This window comes from Apodemus sylvaticus, chromosome 1 (genome assembly GCF_947179515.1).
Source record: "Apodemus sylvaticus chromosome 1, mApoSyl1.1, whole genome shotgun sequence".
NCBI lineage: Eukaryota > Metazoa > Chordata > Mammalia > Rodentia > Muridae > Apodemus > Apodemus sylvaticus.
The window spans coordinates 77,854,088-77,873,271 of record NC_067472.1 but is presented as its reverse complement, the minus strand read 5'-3'; the positions used below and the strand labels follow the sequence as shown (position 1 = coordinate 77,873,271).

General features: G+C 49.1%; 2 protein-coding genes across 3 annotated transcripts in view; one reads left to right on the top strand and one right to left on the bottom strand.

Annotated features, from left to right (window-relative positions):
- The first annotated feature begins 3,318 nt into the window (after positions 1–3,318).
- On the top strand, positions 3,319–15,647 carry Kat8 (lysine acetyltransferase 8). 2 transcript variants are annotated; one of them, XM_052197801.1, is made up of 11 exons: positions 3,319–3,568; positions 5,314–5,388; positions 5,463–5,638; positions 10,064–10,117; positions 10,225–10,389; positions 11,921–12,010; positions 14,267–14,407; positions 14,489–14,582; positions 14,685–14,835; positions 14,996–15,150; positions 15,471–15,647. In XM_052197801.1, exons 1-11 carry the CDS (start codon positions 3,358–3,360, stop codon positions 15,533–15,535), a joined length of 1,377 nt encoding a protein of 458 aa, XP_052053761.1. In that variant the 5' UTR covers positions 3,319–3,357; the 3' UTR covers positions 15,536–15,647. The 2 variants fall into 2 exon arrangements, with proteins under 2 accessions (XP_052053761.1, XP_052053769.1); XM_052197809.1 differs by lacking the exons at positions 3,319–3,568; positions 5,314–5,388; positions 5,463–5,638 and adding an exon at positions 5,655–8,031.
- Prss36 (serine protease 36) overlaps positions 15,607–19,184 on the bottom strand; it is a 25,020-nt gene continuing 21,442 nt past the window's right edge. Inside the window, exons 20-23 of the mRNA XM_052175373.1 lie at positions 17,933–18,095; positions 16,880–17,151; positions 16,626–16,792; positions 15,607–16,516 (exon numbers count right to left, since the gene is read on the bottom strand). Of these exons, the coding sequence (XP_052031333.1) occupies positions 16,193–16,516; positions 16,626–16,792; positions 16,880–17,151; positions 17,933–18,095 (926 nt within the window). The 3' untranslated portion in view covers positions 15,607–16,192. The remainder of the gene's footprint in view (positions 16,517–16,625; positions 16,793–16,879; positions 17,152–17,932; positions 18,096–19,184) is intronic.

Genomic DNA, 19,184 nt, shown 5'->3' with positions numbered 1-19,184 from the left:
ACTCTTCAAGTGAGCTTCATCCTGGCCTCTTCTTGAGACGATTTCTCTGTATAGCCTTAGCTGGCTTGAAACTTGACTTCTAGACCAGGCTTGCCTTGAACTTGCCGTTCTCCCACTGCCTCTGCCTCCTAAGTGCTGAGATAGACCGACCTATCTCTTGATTTCATGTCTGATTCCTGTCACTTCCCTTCTTGAGGCAGGTGTGGGTCAATACCAACTCCTTCTCCTGGATAGAACTGTGGGATTGAGGGAAACAGGAAATTGTATCTGGGGGGCTGAATGGAAGGCCGTGGGAAACTACAATGTCTGAAGACACTGAAAATCCTCCTGTGAGCCAGAGAGTGGGGAGCAGCCAGGGCGCAGTGCTTGCAGCATGGGCTTGTTCCTGAGGCAGGGCTCTGTGGATGGGTTTAAGACAGGGAAGGATGGTTCAGGCTGCTATCTAGAAGCTGATCCTATGAAGGGTTTGTGTCTGAATAATTTATTAAAGTGGGCCTGGGATTTGGGGTACTATAATACCTTCAGTTTGTGTGTGTGTGTCTGTGTGTGTGTGTATGTACATGTACTTCCAGAAGGGAGTAGGAGAAACAGAAAAGGAAAGGGGAGAGGTTAAGGAGATGACTGTAATGACAGTCCAGAGCTAATGATACATCATCCCTCAGGACCACGTAAGACAGTGAATGACGCTCCATGGTAACCAGTTCCCTCCCTGACAATCCCCTTTTCAGGACGTGGGGATGGGAGAGTATTCACGTTCCCACACCGAACTTTAGCCTTTCCAGGTAGAATCAAATGCAGTACACACTTGTGGTCCTAGTACTAGGGTGCTTACACAGGAGTATCATGAATTCAAGGCCGACCTGAGCTGCTTCGCAGAACTCTGTCTCAACAGGCAGTTGTCAAGAAAGAGCCTCATGTTCTAGTCATTGAAAGCACATACAGGTGAACCACACAGAGAAACAACACAGGTACAGCATCAGAAAGCAACGAAAAGGATCCAGGCCCAGTGCGATGGGTGGCTCAGCAAGTAAAAGCCCTTGCCACTCACTCCGTTGTGCCCTTAGAGTTCATCACAGGAGAGAACCAGCCCTGCCAAGTCCTCTGGCCTGCAGTTGGATTTCCGTGTTAATCATGGCTGACACTGGCACGGGCGCAGTGTGGTGTGTACTTGCTATGCCTAGGCTCATCCTTACCTGGGAAGGACGTGATCTGTAACTGAAGGTGTCAGGTGACGTAGGAGAAGCCTGGGCAAAAGCAGGAACAATCCTAAAAAGGGTTAGAAAGGGAGGTGTCCTTCGGTTGTATCTTCTCATTCTTAGGATGCCAGACACCTGGTAATAGCCTGCTCTGACCTTCTTTACTGCCCAAAGGCAAAGAAACCAGTTTTTCTCTCTTTTTATTTCTGTTTGCGTGTCTACCTGTGGGGTTGTGCTCCTTGCTGCAGGTGCCTGTGGAGTCCAGAGGGGTTTAGGATCCCCCTGGAGCTGGAATTACAGGCTTGATGTGGAAGCAGAACGGAGATCCTCTACAAGAGCATTGCATGCTGAGCTGTCTCTCCAGCTCCCCCCACCCCCAATGCCACACACCAAAGGATTTAGAGAATGTCTAAATGAGATGTTTACCCAGTTCCTACTCAGACTCCTCACACTATGTTATGTGCCATTGTAAAAGTTACCAGTACATGCTGGGTATGCAAACCATGTGGCAGGAGCCAATCAGTCGAAAGGATAGGGGGTGAGAAGAGGAACTTGATCCCAGTAAGCTAATGAGGAACTGGCTGGCAGGTGTTATCATTCCTAAGAAAGCTGTTTTGCTGGGAAGTTAATTTAATGGCAGCTTGTATAATAAGGTGATCAGAGATTGGCGGCCATTGCTTAGGTGCACACTGATTCCTAATCACTACCATTTCTCATTTCTGCAAAGCTCAAGCACAGAGTTCTCACAGTAAAAATGTCTATTCTTCTCATCAATTAGTTTGCCTGTGATGCAGTTCCTAAAGTATTATGCACTGGGCAGGCTATTAACGGTGTTAGGTGCCCCAACACAGTAATGAAGGAAAATACATCTTACCCGATCATTGGTGGCGGGTGTAGAAAGATGAAGTTAAACAGCAAATTAGGCATGTGTCCCCCCTAGTTTACCTTGAATGTTGTTATATAGCGTATATAAATCTATGACTTAACCATATGTATATATGGTTTAACCTTTACTGAACCTCAGACTTGGTCACTAAGGATTCTCCAGGCACTGCCAAGATATCTCTCCATTGTATTCTTGCACAGTCCCTCCCTGCACAGGCTGGAGATGCTCAGTGGTAGTGTTTGCCTAGCGTCAATGAGGCTTCTGGTACAATCCCTAGCAGTGCATGAGTCTGGTGTGGTGACACCCTAACCTCAACAAGTGGAAGGTGGAGGCTGGACTACTACTCAAGGTTCTCCCTGGCCACACTCGGGTTTGAGTTCTGCAGGGGCTACATACAATTAGGAGAAAAAAGAAAAGTTTACTTTGAAGCTAGTTTATTTGTCACACTTGTTCTTTCCCTGTCTTCACTGGATTTTGCCCCCACCCTGATTGAGAGCCGCAAACATAGGGTGGGTAGCATATACAAATCCCAGGGTTTTGGCCCCAAGCATCCCATAAAACTTGGTACGATGATTGAGTACAATTGCAAACCCTAGAAAACTGCCACAGATTCAATGAGTTTCAGGCTAGCCACTGAGGAGAGCCTTTCTCAAAAAACAGGAAAGGGAGTGCATGGTGGTGCTTGCCTTTAATCCCAGTATTCGAGAGCCCAAGGCAGGAGGAGCTAGGTCAGCATGCATGCAGACAGCCTGGACTGGTCAAGACAACACCACAAAAATAAGGCTGAGGCGGGGTGTGGCGATCTTTAAATACCAGGACTCACCCGGGTGTGGTGGCACACACCTTAAATCCCAGCACTTGGGAGACAGAGGCAAGCAGATTTCTGAGTTCGAGGCCAGCCTGGTCTACAGAGTGAGTTCCAGGACAGCCAGGGCTATACAGAGAAACCCTGTCTCGAAAAAACAAAACAAAACAAAAAAAAAGGCAGAGGCAGGCGGATCTCGAGGCCAGTATGGCCTACATAGTGAGTTGCAAGTCGGTTAGAACTATATAATTAGACCTTGTCTCAAAAAAAAAAAAAAAAGAAAGAAAGGAAGGAAGGAAGGAAGGAAGGAAAGGAAAAAGAAATCAGACAGCTCAAGTGCGTACCACAAAACAAAACCTTGCCACGTCACAGCTTCCCCACCTCCAACACTCAGGCTATGCCCGCCCCCCATTGATCCGGAAATAAAAGCGTCTCTCTGGCCCTTCTCCGGGGTCACTTCCGGCACTGCAATGGCGGCACAGGGAGCAACAGCCGCAGTTGCTGCAACAACTTCAGGAACTGTAGGGGAGGGCGAGCCCGGTCCGGGGGAAAATGCAGCAGTCGAGGGTCCTCCCCGGTCCCCGGGGCGGGTCTCTCCGCCGACTCCGGCGCGTGGCGAACCCGAAGTCACGGTGGAGATCGGAGAAACGTACCTGTGCCGGCGGCCCGACAGCACCTGGCGTGAGGGCGGGGTCCGGCCTAGAGGCGGGGTCTGGGGATGGGGCAGGGCCTAGGAATAGGCGCTCCTTGGGGCGGGGTTTGGGGGTTGGGAGCTTGGGACAAGGGTGGTGGCTCAGGTAAGAACGCGGGATTTCGGAGCTGTGGAACCTCCTTTGTAATGGAAGGCTGGAGTCGGGGCTTTATGCTTGTCTCCTGTAAAGCCCCCAGTAAGGTGAATGCAGTGTTAGCGTATGGACATTCATTCTTGTCCGATTTCAGGCTCCATCTTTTTTTGCTAAATCTGTTCCTTCATTGGTGTTTTGTTGTCTGGCTTTACATTTCTCTTGTCCCCCTCATCGCGAGCAAAGAGGACATCCCAGTTGATGAAAACACACTTCCCTTTTCCTTATGTTCCTTTTCTTTCCCTCTTCAAAATAAACCTTAAGCTGCTAGCTTCAAAATAAACTCCAAGCTGAGATGGCTCAGGTTAAGGTATTTGTCACCAAGTCTGGTGATTTGAGTTTTATCCCCGGGACCCACATGGGTAGAAGGAGACAATGATTCTTACTGGTTGTCCTCGTGTCCCCTACCCCCAATAAGATAAATACATGTAATTTAAAAGATGGGATAAATGTCGGTCATGGTGGTGTACACCTTTAATCCTGGCCCTGGGAAGCCTGTGAGTTCGAGGCCAGCCTGGTCTGCAGAGTGAGTTCCAGAAGAACCAGGAGTACATAGAGAGACCTTGTCTCAAAAAGAAAATAAGAGCCGGGCGGCGGTGGCGCACGCCTGTAATCCCAGCACTCTGGGAGGCAGAGGCAGGCAGATTTCAGAGTTTGAGGCCAGCCTGGTCTACAGAGTGAGTTTCAGGACAGCCAGGGTTACACAGAGAAACCCTGTGTCGAAAAACCAAAAGAAAAAGAAAGAAAGAAAGAAAGAAAGAAAGAAAGAAAGAAAGAAAGAAGGAAAGAAAATTAAACTCCTTAAACTTTCATTCATGTCTAAGACCTTTCTAGTTTCTAGGCACTTCTAGCAAGGGCTTCTGCCAGATCAGGCTTCGCTCTGCCCTCCACAGACTATGCATTTATGTGCCTTCTGTCACCTGCCCTTGCTTTTGGTCACCTTTGTCATGGTTTCCTGGCTAGCTCTTACTCTTTATCTCCTGTGGTGATCTCGTTCTTGACCCCTTCAGGCAAAGTTAATTGCTTGCATGTTCTGGCACATTTTCTTCTTCAGACCTCAGCCATACTGTTCAAATTATCCGCCTTTCTCTGTCAATGGGAAAATGCTAGAGAGATTCTTTGTGTCTTCCTTCTGTGTCTAGCAGTCCATAGCAGAGTGCCAGACAAGCTCTGGTTCTGACAGCTCTGCTATGCATCTGCCCCTGTGCGGAAAAACTTAAAGCCACTCTTACCATTTTAGGTAGGTACTATTCTTACTTTCCAGATGAAGGAACTAAGGATCAGGAAGTCGAATAATGGGGTTACAGTCATTTAGGAAATTTGAAGGAAGAATCGTATAGAAGTTTAAACTGTCTTAAATCCCCAGCCGGCTCTCATGGCCCCCAAATGAGTGAATGACTACAGTGAGCTGACTTTGATGGTAGACTTAAACACGCCTAAATACCAGGCTTTCTCAGTTTTCAAATCTCTGGTCCTCTGGAAACACTAACCTGGCTTACTTTACAGGGTAACTGGCAGGTGTGGACAGATGGATCTGGAAATTACCCCTCAGATCCACCCCCCCCCCTTTTTTTTTCTTGACAGATTCAGCAGAAGTGATCCAGTCTCGAGTCAATGACCAGGAAGGCCGTGAAGAATTCTATGTTCACTATGTGGGCTGTGAGTGCTTGGGGCGTGGGGCCTGGGTGGAAGGGGAAGGCAGTAGGTCAGTCCTTCACGGTCCTTCTTCACAGTTAACAGGCGACTAGATGAATGGGTGGACAAGAACCGACTCGCACTGACCAAGACCGTGAAGGATGCCGTGCAGAAGAACTCTGAGAAGTACCTGAGTGAGCTGGCGGAGCAGCCTGAGCGCAAAATCACTCGAAACCAAAAGCGAAAGCATGATGAGATCAACCACGTGCAGAAGGTCCTGGCCCCTCCCCTTCCCCAGGCCCGAGGCCCCTCAGGTCCCCTAACAGCAAAGTCATAGCAGTGCCACAGAAAATCTGGTAGTATGCCAGGGTTTTTCTCTTGTTTATTCATATATAAAAGATGCTCAGCTTATAGAGAAAAGAGGGTTGCCCTCTCTCACACTAAGGAACTGGTACAATTAGGACTCGAACTCAAACTTGAAGTCCAAAGGGAAGGTAAAGAAACTAAGATTACGTCATTTACTTCCTTGTCCAGCACCTCGCTGAGTACTGTAAGATCTCATCTAGGCCTCCCTGATGGTCATGACCACAGGGGAAATGGCTTCTTTTTTTTTGTATGAGGAAGTCGGCTCAGAGATGTTAACTCGGGAAAGTTGAATAGCTGGTTGAAGGAGGGCAGGAGTTACGCCAAACGCTCTTGGCTTGTACGTCAGAGTATTAGGCTTAATCAACTTCATCTGCTGTGCGGGCGGCCGCTTGCTGAGCATCTCAGTATACAGAGGGCACAGGTAGGTTAGCCCGTTAGGAAGTACATTGTCTTGGGGGCCAGGCCCTAACCATGGTTTGGATACATCCTACAGAGGTATCCAAAAATCAGGATTCTTTGAAAAACAGAACGTGTATGTATGAGTGTATGTGTGTATATATACATATATTTCAAAATATTTAGTATATGTATGTATATGCATGATGTGTTTCATGCTTGTATGTGTGTATGCATGATATATGGGGGAGGGGGTATGTGTGCCATGGTTGAGGATGTGCAGACCATAGAGCACCTCTGTGGAGTTGGTCCTCTCCTACCCTTAAGTAGGATCCAGGAATCAAACTCGGGTCTCTAGGATTGCATGGCATGCCCCAGTACCCACCAAGCCATCACAATAACCCTTCTTGTCTTTGTGAGTTTGTCTCATGCAGTCAAGCTAGCCTCAGACTTCCTACACAGCCAAGGCTGATCTTGAACCCCTCATTCTCCGATGCCTACTTCTCAAGTGTAATCTGAGGATTACAGGGGTCATCAAGCCTGGCTATCTGGTTTCTCGAGACTGTAGCCCAGGATGGCCCTGAACTCTGTTCAAGCCAGACTGTTCTGGGGCTTATGTTTCTCCCACTCTGAACCTTTGTTTCTTTTCTACTCCCACTTCCCCTCCCTTCCCTCCCTCCCCTCCTTTCTGTTTTAGAAGCTGGACAGATTTATTAAAAGTTTAAAGGAACAGCCCCAAGGCAGGTGGGCTGTCAAGTTTAGGGAAAGAATCATGCTGTTTAAAATATTCCAGAGGTCAGACACACGGTGGACAGTCAACCACTGTCAGGGAGTAAAGTTTTAGAGAAAGGAGTAAGGAAGCCGAAAATGTTGGGGGCAAGCTAAGGAAGATATGCTTAGAATAGAGAAGAGAAGAGAGAAGCGAGAGGGACAGTTTGGAGAGGGAGCAGCCCCGCAGCCCTGCATTGACTGACAGCTAAGGCTCTGCAGCAGGCTGGAGCAGCTGTGTGCTTCCTTGCAAGCTCTTGGCAAACACAGTGCAGCGATGCTTTTTCTCTCTGGGCACTTGTGTCACCAGGCTGGAAATTTGTTTTGGTGTGGTATGTATAGCATTTACATTCTGTAAAAGCTTTTTAGATTGACATGTATGAGTGTTGTTGCCTGTATGCATGTGTATCCAGTGCCCACAGAGTTCAGAAGAAGGTATTGGATTCCCTGAGATTGGAGTTAAAAATGGTTGTGACGACCATGGGACCGTGGGTGTTGGGAACCAAGTGCAGGTCTTCCACAGAAACAGCAAATACTTGTAACCTCTCAGCCATTTCCCATCCCTTTAAAATGTGTGTGGGGTAAGCATTATTTTGAGGCAGTTTTGTCTGACCTGTGACCCATGAACGCATACACCCAGACATTTTTACTGTCTGCAAGGCCAGCAAGCTTTAGGAAGAACCGTTCTCCATCCCCTGAGCTAGAGAGACTCTAGTTCCAGGGTGGCACTGTCTACTGAACTCTTGGGTTGCTAGTCAATACAGTGGTTCCCCTGGCCACCCGTGGCTCTCCAGTACCAATCTGTACATGTCTAGTTTGACAAAAAAATTTTAATTGTCATGAATTTGAGATCAGATAGTATTTGTAGTTAACTGTTCTCTAGGGCAGAACAGGTTTAAAATGCTGTTCTCTGACTTGAATAGAGTGACTCTCAGTCAGCGGGTAGCGCAGGGTGGGATGAATATTGATGGATGAGTGATTCAACTGTCAGCAAGTTTCAATAGTTATTGGAGACTCTTGTTGGTTAATTGGTTGGATTTTTTTTTTTTTTTGAGACATGGCCTCAAACTTGGTGTGTAGCCAAAGATGACCTTGAACTGGTTCTCCTGCCTCTACTTCCGAAGTGCTGGTATACAGGTGCGTACCACCATGCCCTGTTCTAATTAATGTTCAATTCTAAATAAATTATAACATTGAAGAAAAATAGTGGTTTTGTAGTTCTTTAATGCATTCGCAGAAAAGAATTTTGTTTGTGAACATTGAGAAATGCAGTTTAAAGAGACACCTGAAGAGAAAAATCTTTGTTTCTTGTCTTTGTTGGAATTGGCCCAGCCCAGGGCTACTTTTTCATACCAGTTCTGTGAACCTGGGCAAAATGCTTTCTTTTGTTGTTGTTTTAAACCTGTGAGTGCTCTATCTGCATGTACACCTGTGTGCCGGAAGAGGGCACCAGATCACATTGTAGGTGATCATGAGCTACCTTGTAGTTGCTAGGAATTGAACTCAGGATCTCTGGAAGAGTAGACAGTGCTCTTAACAGCTGAGCCATCTCTCCAGCCCCAAGACTTTGCTTCTTTGTGCCTCAGTTTCCTCTTTTGTATTGTGGTAATAACGAGCACTCTTTGTTACAAAGACTCATTATGAAGGCAAAATGAAATAATGTCTGTAGAGTGTTTGGTAGCCACAGTGGCCCCTGGGCCGTGACCTCATCCCTTTCTGTATGTTTACTCCTTTGTAAGATTGAAATAATTCTCTTCAAGGCCAGGGATAATGGTGCATACCTGTAACCACAGCACTGGGGACCTGAAGTAGGGAAGCTTGGTAGGCGCATACCTGTAACCACAGCACTGGGGACCTGAAGTAGGGAAGCTTGGTAGGCTGCGGTGAGAATTCCTGTAAGATTGGAGTTCTAGGAAAATTCCAGACCAGTGTGATATGCACACTGAGACCCTGTCTCAAAACTGAACATCACAACAACAGCTCAACACACAAAGGAGTGGATCTAGTCAGACACCCAGGTTTGCTTGGGAAGGATGCTGGGCCTTGAAGGACAGGAAAGAGCAAAATCATTACACAAGGAGTCAGGAGCCTGGCCTGCGCTGTGCGACAAGGCAGGACAAGCATGTGTGGCAGAAGAAAAGGAGAGGCACTCGAGAGGCAGAGGCAGTCCGTGTGTGGAAGGTTGGAAGGTGTGGGGGCTGGAAGGAAGGTCTTGATAGCCATGGATTTGAGGGGGCTGAGATGGAGCCAGAGTTTAGGGAACCCTACTCAGTTGTCCAGACCTAAAGTGACAGTGATTATTTGCAGTGGGTCAGAGAAAAAACTCCACAGGAACTGGCTCTAGAGATAACCATGGAGAAGAGAGTTGGCATCCCCTCTGTCAGCCATTGGTTAGGTCAGCTGCCCGGATGAGAAAGAAGTTGTAAGAGTGAGTCGGCCAGTGATAGGCAGTGACATTTAAGAGATGGCCCAGGGAGAAGAGGAACCTAGAGGTAGGTCCTTTCTGTTCACCTACTGCCTGACACCCTATGAGAAGATGGGGAGCCTCAAGGAGCATACCCAGAAGCTGCTGAAGTGTGCTGTCAGGGAGACCCACGCCAGCAGCAGGCCCAGGCCAGCGGGTCTTACTCTGACATGGAAACCGAGATCTGATAATCTCATCTGAGTCTTGCATATGACCCAGTACACAGCTGAAGCTCTTTTGGGAGTTGGAGAATTTGTTTGTCAAAACAGGGTTTCTCTATGTAGCTCTGATTGTCCTGGAATTCTCTGTATACCAGGCTGGCCTCAACTTCCAGAATGCTTGGATTAAAGATATATGTCATCCAGCCAGGGCTATACAGACAAACCCTGTCTCCAAAAAAAAAAAAAAAAGATATATGTCATCACTGCCGGGTTATAGCTGAAGCTCTTAACCTGATTTCAGACCCTGCTTCTCTAGCTCAAGGTCTGGACTGAGGTGTCTGGATGTGTGGGTAGGTAGGCAAATTGCAGAGGAGCCAGCCTCAACCAAGTAAAACAGATGAGATGTTGACATTATTATTTGTTACTGTGCTTACTATTATTGCGAGATCTAGAAGACTTATCTAGAAGATAAGGACTGAGTCCTAGGATGGAAGGGGAACAGTCTTAACAACGTCCATTCATCTCTGTGTACTTCTTACCCCAGACCTATGCAGAGATGGACCCCACCACAGCAGCCTTGGAAAAGGAACATGAGGCGGTAAGAATTAGCAGGTCTAGGGCACTGCCAGAGGGGGTACTGCCTGCCCATTTTCTTGTTCCTAATGAGCTGAGCTGTGCCCTGCCACCTACTCTCTCTGTCTGCAGATCACCAAAGTGAAGTATGTAGACAAGATCCACATTGGGAACTACGAAATCGATGCCTGGTATTTCTCACCTTTCCCGGAGGACTATGGGAAGCAGCCCAAGCTTTGGCTGTGCGAGTACTGCCTCAAATACATGAAGTTTGAAAAGAGCTACCGCTTCCACCTGGTGAGGCTGGGTCACTCGTCCGGGGCAACAGGATGAATCCAGAGACACTTGGGGGCGCTGGGGTAGGGGGTGGGGGGAGACACCCAAGGGACTACTAGAGCCCTAGACTCCTGGGTGTAGTGGTGTTTCCTATAATCCTAGTGCTTAGTGGATGGACAGGAAGGTCAGAAGCTCAGGGTCATCCTCAGTTACATAGTTCAAGGTTGGCCTGGCCTTGGAAGAGATGGCTCAGGGGTTAAGAACATTGAAAGCCGTTGCAAAGGATCCAAGTTCAGTTCCCAGCATCGTCAGGCACCTGTAACTCTGGCCTCTGCTGGAACTTGTATTTATATACATATGAGTATACATATACACACATACACACATACATACATACATACATACATATTGTTAAGAATAAAATATTTTTGTCTGTTTGTTTGTTTGTAGACTGGCCTCTAACTCAAGAGATCCATCTGCCTCTACCCTTGGAGTGCTGGGATTAAAGGTGTGTGCCACCATGCCCAGCTAAAAACTATCCTTGTTAAAAGAAAGAGGGCTAGAGAAATGGCTCAGTGGTTAAGAGCACTGACTGCTCTTCCAAAGATTGTGAGTTCAATTCCTAGCAACCACATGGTGGCTCACAACCATCTGCAATGTGATCTGATGCCCTCTTCTGGTGTGTCTGAAGACAACTACAGTGTACTCACATACATAAAATAAATAAATAAATCTTAAAAAAGAAAAGAAAGACGGAGGGCTGGAGAGAGGGCTCAGCAGTCAGGAGCACTGGCTGTTCTTCCAGAAAACTTAGGTCTAGTCCCCAGTCTGCACACTGGCTCACAGCTGTCGATAACCCCAGTTGTAGGGATCCAGCATCCTCACACAGACAGACATATGGGCAAAAGACACTGATGTACATAGAATGAACAGATTAACTTAAGAAAAAAGAGAAGCAGAGACAGATGGATCTCTGAGTTCAAGGCTGGCCTGGCCTTCAGATGAATTCCAGGACAGCCAGGGCTACACAGAAAAACCCTGTATTCAAAATACAGACAAAAACAAAAACAAACAAGCCAAAAAACAAGAAAAGGAGGGAAAGAAGAAGAAGAAAAAAGGAAAGAGCTCTCTCTTTCTGTTTCCAGATCACTACTGGTCTCTCTTCAGACCTCAGTTTCTTCTACAGAATGGAACCAAATTATCCAATCCCTTGCCTTTACCAAGGCCTGGTGGTAGGCTCCATATGAAGAAGCGCTTTACCACAGCTGCCAGGAAGGGGGCGCTCTTCACTAGCTCTGCAGGATGTCTCCCAGAGCTGGACCTAAGGCGGATGACTGAGGGTTAGGAAGGAGCTTGAGCAAGGTATCAGCTTTGTGCGCAAAATAGATCCTATTCTACTGATGAGGAAACCAGGGTCACTGGATACAAGGTGTTATATGTAGGTGTGGCCTGCAGATGGCCAAGCTGAGAGTTAGACTCGGCCAGACTGGTGAGTGAAAACCACTTGGCAGAGACCCAGAGGTCTGAAGTGTGTCCCTCCCTGGGTCCCCAGGGTCAGTGTCAGTGGCGGCAGCCCCCCGGGAAGGAGATCTATCGGAAGAGCAACATCTCTGTGTATGAGGTGGACGGCAAAGACCATAAGGTGAGCTGGTGCCCTGGGCTGGTGTGGGACTCAAGCTATCTTCTGGGTCGATATACTACCTCTGCCAGGCAGAGGCCAGCCCTCAGGGAGTATCTGTGTCTACGCTTGGCCAAATGAGGTCTCACGGCCCTTGGTGCTTGGCCTGGGTTGGTACACAGTGAGCACAGCCTTAGGCCAGGTCTCCCGACCGTTTCTGGGGACTCCTCTTCTGACAAGAGTGGTTTTGTGTGGGTAGTTGTGGAGCCTGGAGACAGACTGTCTTGCCTAAGGGTGTTCTTTAAACAGCTTCCTCTTTCTGTGTGACCCAAAGATACTTGCCTGGAAGTATAGAGATTTCCTATTGCACTCTGAAGCTGTTGAGTTCCTACTTCTCACCAGAATGATCCTACTGGGTGCAGGGATAGGCTTTGAGGTCTGCTCTCCCTTGCATGCGGGGTCTGAGAGAGCTTTAGCAAGTATTTGAGTTTCCCCTGAAGGCTTGTGTAGTACAAGGTGAAGGGGACAGGCTTCTCAGAGTACCATGTCACTTCCTGGCTGGCCTCAGACAAGTTACCTAATCTTGTTTTGTTCCTGTTTCCGCATCCATAAGACGAGTCATAATTATTTACCTCATCTGTTTACACAAATGAGACCACAAATGTCAGGTATGTAGCACGTGCCTAGCATCTAGTAGGCTATTAGTAAACAAGACCTTTGTTGTCTTTGGTGACCTTTGGAGTTCAGGTGGCCCTGTACTGGGGAATCCCTACTGAGCCTGGTTCTTGCCAGCTACTCTGGCTTCCTTTTGCATGAACTGTTAGGATGACGGAAGGGGCTCCCACTCAAAACTGGGGGTGTTTACCAGCTCCACCTTCTGTCAACTTTGAAGCCAGCCTCCTAAGCCACATCAGCCTAGCAGTGCTGGGCTCACACAGTCTTAGATTGGATAAGAGCCAAAGTGAGGAGTTATCAAAAACCTGGCATCCTCTGTGTAGACTCTCGCCTCTAATCCTAGCACCCAGGAGGCTGAGGAAGAATTGCTACAAATTTGAGGCCAACCTTGGCTATAGATTGTCTAAAGCCTAAATGAGAAGAGCTGGGTGTGGTGGCACACACCTTTAATCCCAACACCTGGGAAGCAGAGGTAGGCGGATCTCAGAGTTCAAAGCCAGTCTAGTCTACAATTCTAGATGATAGCAAGACCTTTTCTCAAAAAGAAAAAATATAAAGTAAATAAAAAGCAAACAAACCCCCAAGACCCTTTAAATGTACTAGGAACCCAATCACAAGGTGTTACTGTCTCTCCCAGTGCTGGCCCTTGCAGGCCTCTGTGTCTGTTAGACTGGGGCCAGCTGCTGTGCCCTGCTGCAGACGCCCAGGCCTCTCCAGTTGCCAGCGGCTCCTTAGCAGCTTTGCACTGACTGCTTCCGGCTCACCTGTGACGAGGCAGAGCCTGGGCCCGGCTGAGTCTGCGCCCTGCATTCACCAGCCTTGGAACCTAAGCCATTTTTCCTCTGAGCCTCAGCTTCCTGCTCTGAAATATAAGATAATGACTGTAAAGATTGACAATGGTTATGTATGTCAAGCCCTACCCTTTATTTGGCCCTGAAAAGTGGCTGGGTGGCTCAACAGGTGAAAGTGCTCGTTATGTAAGCCCGGCGGCTGGAGTTTATCCTGAGACCCAAAATGGAAGGCGAGAACCAACACCCAGAAGTTGCTCTGACCTTCACATGTGTGCCATGATGGGTGTCCCTTTCTCACTAACAATATTTAATATTTTTAAAAGTGTCAGAGAGTTGGGCATGACGACCTTTAATTCTTGGACTCAGGAGGCAAAGGCAGGCAGATCACTTTGTGTTTGAGGTCAGATCTGCAAAATAAATTCCAAGCTAGCCTGGTCTACATAGTGAAACCCTGGATGGATGGATGGATGGATGGATGGATGGATGGATGGATGGAAGACAGGCAGGCAGGCAGGCAGATAAGTGGAGCTGGTCTGCACAGTGAGACCTCCCAGCTCAACCAAAGACTAAAAAGGTAAGCCATGACCTGTCCAGCTGTCCTGCTCCTGTTGGTGCCAACAGACTCTGCTTTAGCCTCCTGTCCACCTCACTGACTGGATGACTCTTTATGCTTTGAAACCTGGATTCTGAGGAGGGGCCTCCTTCCTTTGCCTGACTCTGGCTCCTCTGTGCAGCCTGGTACTTAGAGAGGTGCAGAGTAGCTGCCCGCCGGCCCTGTACGTGTTTGCTCACTGTCTCTACCTTTTATCCCTAGATATATTGCCAGAACCTGTGTCTGCTGGCCAAGCTTTTCCTGGACCACAAGACCTTGTATTTTGATGTGGAGCCCTTTGTCTTTTACATTTTGACAGAAGTAGATAGGCAAGGGGCTCACATCGTTGGCTACTTCTCTAAGGTACTAGCCTGGAGAGGGGGTGTTATTAGCTAGAATGGGGGCTAGCACTCCCAAAGAACCTGAATACCACATACTCTACAGGAGAAGGAGTCCCCAGATGGAAACAACGTGGCCTGCATCTTGACCCTGCCTCCCTACCAGCGGCGTGGCTATGGGAAGTTTCTCATCGCCTTCAGTGAGTAGCTGCAGCAGCCTAGGATCACGGGCTGTAGTTGGGGATGCTGAGGGCTGGGGTGGGGACAGGCTGGATCCTTAAGAGTCTTTCTGCCACTGCCAGGTTATGAGCTCTCTAAGCTCGAGAGTACAGTAGGCTCCCCAGAGAAGCCACTGAGTGACCTGGGCAAACTCAGCTACAGAAGCTACTGGTCGTGGGTCCTGCTGGAGATCCTGCGAGACTTCCGGGGCACGTTGTCTATCAAAGATCTTAGGTAAGAGCCTTGGTTTCTAGCCAGGTCCAAAATAAACTGTCCCGTTAGGGACCTTATGAAGGATCTCTTGGAGTCCTACAGGAAGGGGATCTCCTAAGATGAGTGATGGCTTTTGTCTCTCATCTCTTTGCGGATTCTATGCTCGAGTCCTTCCCTACAGCCAGATGACCAGCATCACCCAGAACGACATCATCAGCACCCTACAGTCCCTCAACATGGTCAAGTACTGGAAGGGCCAGCATGTGATCTGCGTCACACCTAAGCTGGTAGAGGAACACCTCAAAAGTGCCCAGTATAAGAAACCACCGATCACAGGTGTGTGGAGTGCCACTGTGTGCAGTGTGTGTGTGTGTATGTGTTAGCGTGTGCGCATTTGTGGGTGCCTGTGTGGGATAAGAACCAAGGACTCTTTTTTGGCTGTTACAAGATCCTAAACCAGCTGAACCAGTTTCTAGGATGGCAGCCCAGAGATGGTTACTCATTCCTGGGATCCCCTCCCCCGAGGTCCAAGGCTCCCTTTTGTTCTTATCCTGTGAAGGTGAAACCTGGCCTGCGCCCAGAGGAGCAGCCAAGCGTAAGCAGGCTAGCGTGGCCCAGAGGCCCCGCTCACCTGTTATGTCTCTGTTCCCCCACAGTGGACGCTGTCTGCCTCAAGTGGGCACCCCCAAAGCACAAACAAGTCAAGATTTCCAAGAAGTGAGTGGCCTGTGCCCTGCTTTGCATCTGCATTTCCCGGCCTCTGACCTGTAAATATGTGTACAGACCTGTTTTGTGTCATTTATTAATAAAGTAAGTTCTGCTGGTGCACTGGACTTTGGAGGTACGCAGAGAAGCCAAAGGGTGATATTCTTCATTCACCTCACACACAGCCAGCTGGGTTAAAACCTTGACTCCTTGCTCTTTTTATTCCTCGCCCTGATCCCAGCCCCAGCCAGCTCCGGTGGGGGCTCAGTCCTCCGGAGTCCAGGAGAGTGAGGCCAAGCCCAGGAGGCAGGAAGAGGACAGTGAGGGCTCATGAGGCAGCTGGGAAGGGCTGGAGGCCGCTGTCTGCAGCAGCGAGCTAGACAGCTGCCCTGTGCGCCAGAGACAGGTGGAAGGGAGGACTTGGTTTCCCAGCCGAGGCTTCTGGGAGCTCCACGGGAGCCTAACCAGTAAGCTGCAGGTAACAGAGAAAGGAGGCGAGAGTTCCCGCTCACTCCACAGGCTGTAAACTTCTCAGCCCTAGGTTATAATCCCAAAGAGCAAATGCAGAAGAGTGGGCTCAAAGATCAAGTTGGCGTGCTGCCCTCCCGAACAGGCACATGTCCTTGGGCGTGCTGTGGTCCAGAAGTATGGTCAACTTTGAGGGTTAAATAGCTTAATGTTCACGCCAAAGGCAGAAGAGGCCCAGGATCAGACAGAGTGGCAGGATGAGTATGGGCCTTAACAGTTCCTGGGCTGCGGCCGAGCTGAAGACAGAATGGTGGTTGCAGAGGTGGCTGTCCGGCTGGGACTCCTGAGTCTTGGGGGTGACTCGAGGCTGGAGCTCTGCCACGTGGTGGTGGATCCAGGAAGCGTAGGCAGAAGTCAGAGTGTAAACTCCAGGCCTGTTGGGGGCACCACAGGCATCACCCCAACTCACAATGCCTGCCAAATACCACAGGCCCTCCACGGGACAAGAGAGCGGGCCCCCAGAGTCACCCTAAGGAAGAAAAAGTCGTCAGGGCATGGATGGCTTTGTTTGGCCAGTCTGCCATCCAGGTCAGCTCCACTCGGCCCTCACCACCCAGCGCACACGTGTCTCCTGTTACCTGGCAAGCATCCTTGCCTCCCTTCACATAGCCAGCACACAGCATGTCCTGCTGGATAGTGTGGGGTTCCTCAGGCACCGAGTTAATGTTGTACAGGCAGCTACAGGTTTCACGGCTGATGAGTGGTACCTCTAGCTGCTGCAGAGGCCTGGGAGTCTGGAGGCTCACTGTGGGGACAAAATGTGCTTACTCATGGTCCCCAATCTCTGTCAGACTCTCTTCCTTGACCTTTGGCACCCAGTGCCCCACCTTACCTGAAGGAGCCACATGACCCCATCCTGTGACAGTACAGTGAAGGCCATTGGGAAAGGAGGCATTGGCCGCCGGGAGGCAGATGGGTCTGATGTAGCGGGAGAAGGTGACTGGGCTGCTGAGGCGGACGAGTGCTATGTCACCCTGGGAGCCCTCTTCTCGGTAGCTTGAGTGGGAGATGATCTGAGCCACTGTGTGAACCACAGTGTCATTGCTGTAGGAGTCCAGCTGGTGAGCTCCCAGCTTTATCTCATACTCTTCCCTGCTGTGTTCTCTGCAGGCAGAGGGGCAAAGAGTAGGACCTGGGCGACCGCCTCTGTCCTCCCACCCCGTTCTTTATGTTGTCCTCCCCCAGGTTCTGATCGCAAGTAGCACTCACGGCCTAGTTCTACCCCATGCCCCTCACCCTTCACTTTTACCTCACATTGGTTTCTTTTTTTTCTTTTTTCTTTCTGAAACAGGATCTCACTGTGTATCTTGGGGTGGCCTGGAACTCTGTATACCAACCAGGCTGGCCTTGAACTCACAGAGATCAACCTGCCTCTGCCTACCAAGTGCTAGGATTAAAAAAAGCATGACCTCTTTGTGTGGCCTAAGAATACTGATACTCAGGCTGGAGAGATGGCTCAGAGGAGCAGAGGTTAAGACCTCTGCTATTCCAGAGGTCCTAAGTTCAATTCCCAACAACCACATGGTGGCTCACAACCATCTGTAATGGGATCTGATGCCCTCTTCTGGTGTGTCTGAAGACAGTTACAGTGTGCTCATATACATAAAATAAATAAATCTTTTTTTTTTTTATTTTAAAAAGGATACTGATACTCCTAAGCCCACAGCAGGAACTGGTCCGACCTATGACCTGGCCTGACCCATGACATGTTTGTTGAGTCTAATGTATTCCAAACTGGCCTTAAATTTACTATGCAGTAGCTATGGATGATTCTGAACTTGCGGTCCTGCCTCCACCTCCCAGGTACTAAGATTTCAGGCCCATGCCACCGGAACCGTTTCCCACCCACTTTTGATCTCCCTCCGCCCCTCCGCCGAGTTGGTACCTGGGGAAGCAGTGAGCAGCTGACACCACCCACTGACTTGACACGAGAGACCCGCCACAAACGTGGACACCAGCGTAGGTGATGCTGACCTGCCAGGGCCACTGACCAGGCTTGGCACTGCCACCACCAGTGATGCGTGGCTGGATGACTGCACCACAGGAGGCTGCTCAGGGAAAAGGTGGGGGGAGGTCAGGCCCTTCTGTGGCCCCCACAGCAGTCTTTAGCCATGCCACCCTGACACCCTGAGGCTTGGTTCAGAGCCTGGGAAATGCACTCATACTCAGACCCCTCCCCCACCGTGGCTCTGCAGCTGTGTCCTAGGAGTTCAGTGCCCCAGCTGGCTTATTCAAGTGTCCTTTTAAGCCTTCTTGCTTTCTCTCCAGTCTACCCCTTATAAATCTGAATATATAAACCACAAAATCTGGCCAAATCAGTCTTGCTGAACTCTTCATGGCTTCATACTGATGTTAAGATACATCCCAAGGGCAGGAGAAGTAAGGCCTCTTGCAAAGGACTGTTTTTGATTCCCAGCAACCACACGACAGCTCACTACTGCCCCTAAGTCTACTTCCGGGACATCTGATACCTTCTTCTGACCTCCAAAGGCATCAGGCATTCATGTGACACACAGGCATTTATATAAGCAAACTACTTAATTTTAAAGAATTAAGAAAAAACATTCCAGATACCTATGGCATTACCCTCTGACTACCCGCAGCACCCTTGTCACATACATTGGACCATTCACTCCTCACCTCTGGATCTTTGTTAAGACCAGTCACTCTATTCTGAATGCCTTTCCCGCCTTTCTCCACTAGGCTAGAGAGCCGTCCAAGCACACAGCCCCTCCACAGCCTGCTAAAATCAAGCCGGCTAAGTCACAGGTGTCGCTCTCCATATTGTCCGGGCTGACACCTGTTCTCATGCCTATGACTGTTCCAACTGCGCCAACCCGAGCATTACCTAGAGACACGCCTGTTTCCACCCTATCCCTGCATTTGCCGGGCACACAAGAGCTATGGATGTGGCCAAACACTGAAAAGAAATTGGATTCCACAGGTTGGGGACCTCCCCGCTAAGCTAGCAGTTGGCAGAGAAAACACCTAGCCAGCCTCTTCCTTCATTCCCTCATAATCATGACAATGGCTACTACTCGGAGTGAGGCTGAGGCCAGTCAAGGCTCCAAGGGGCTTTCACTTCCCAATCTCCCGGGTCCTCCTTACAGCCCTAGAAGAACTGAACTGACAGGTTT

Coding starts and splice junctions, on each gene's coding strand:
- Kat8 (XM_052197801.1), top strand. CDS start 3,358: ATGGCGGCACAGGGAGCAACAGCCGCAGTTGCTGCAACAACTTCAGGA. Junction 5,389..5,462: donor CTATGTTCACTATGTGGGCT/GTGAGTGCTTGG, acceptor CCTTCTTCACAG/TTAACAGGCGACTAGATGAA. Junction 14,583..14,684: donor GAAGTTTCTCATCGCCTTCA/GTGAGTAGCTGC, acceptor TGCCACTGCCAG/GTTATGAGCTCTCTAAGCTC.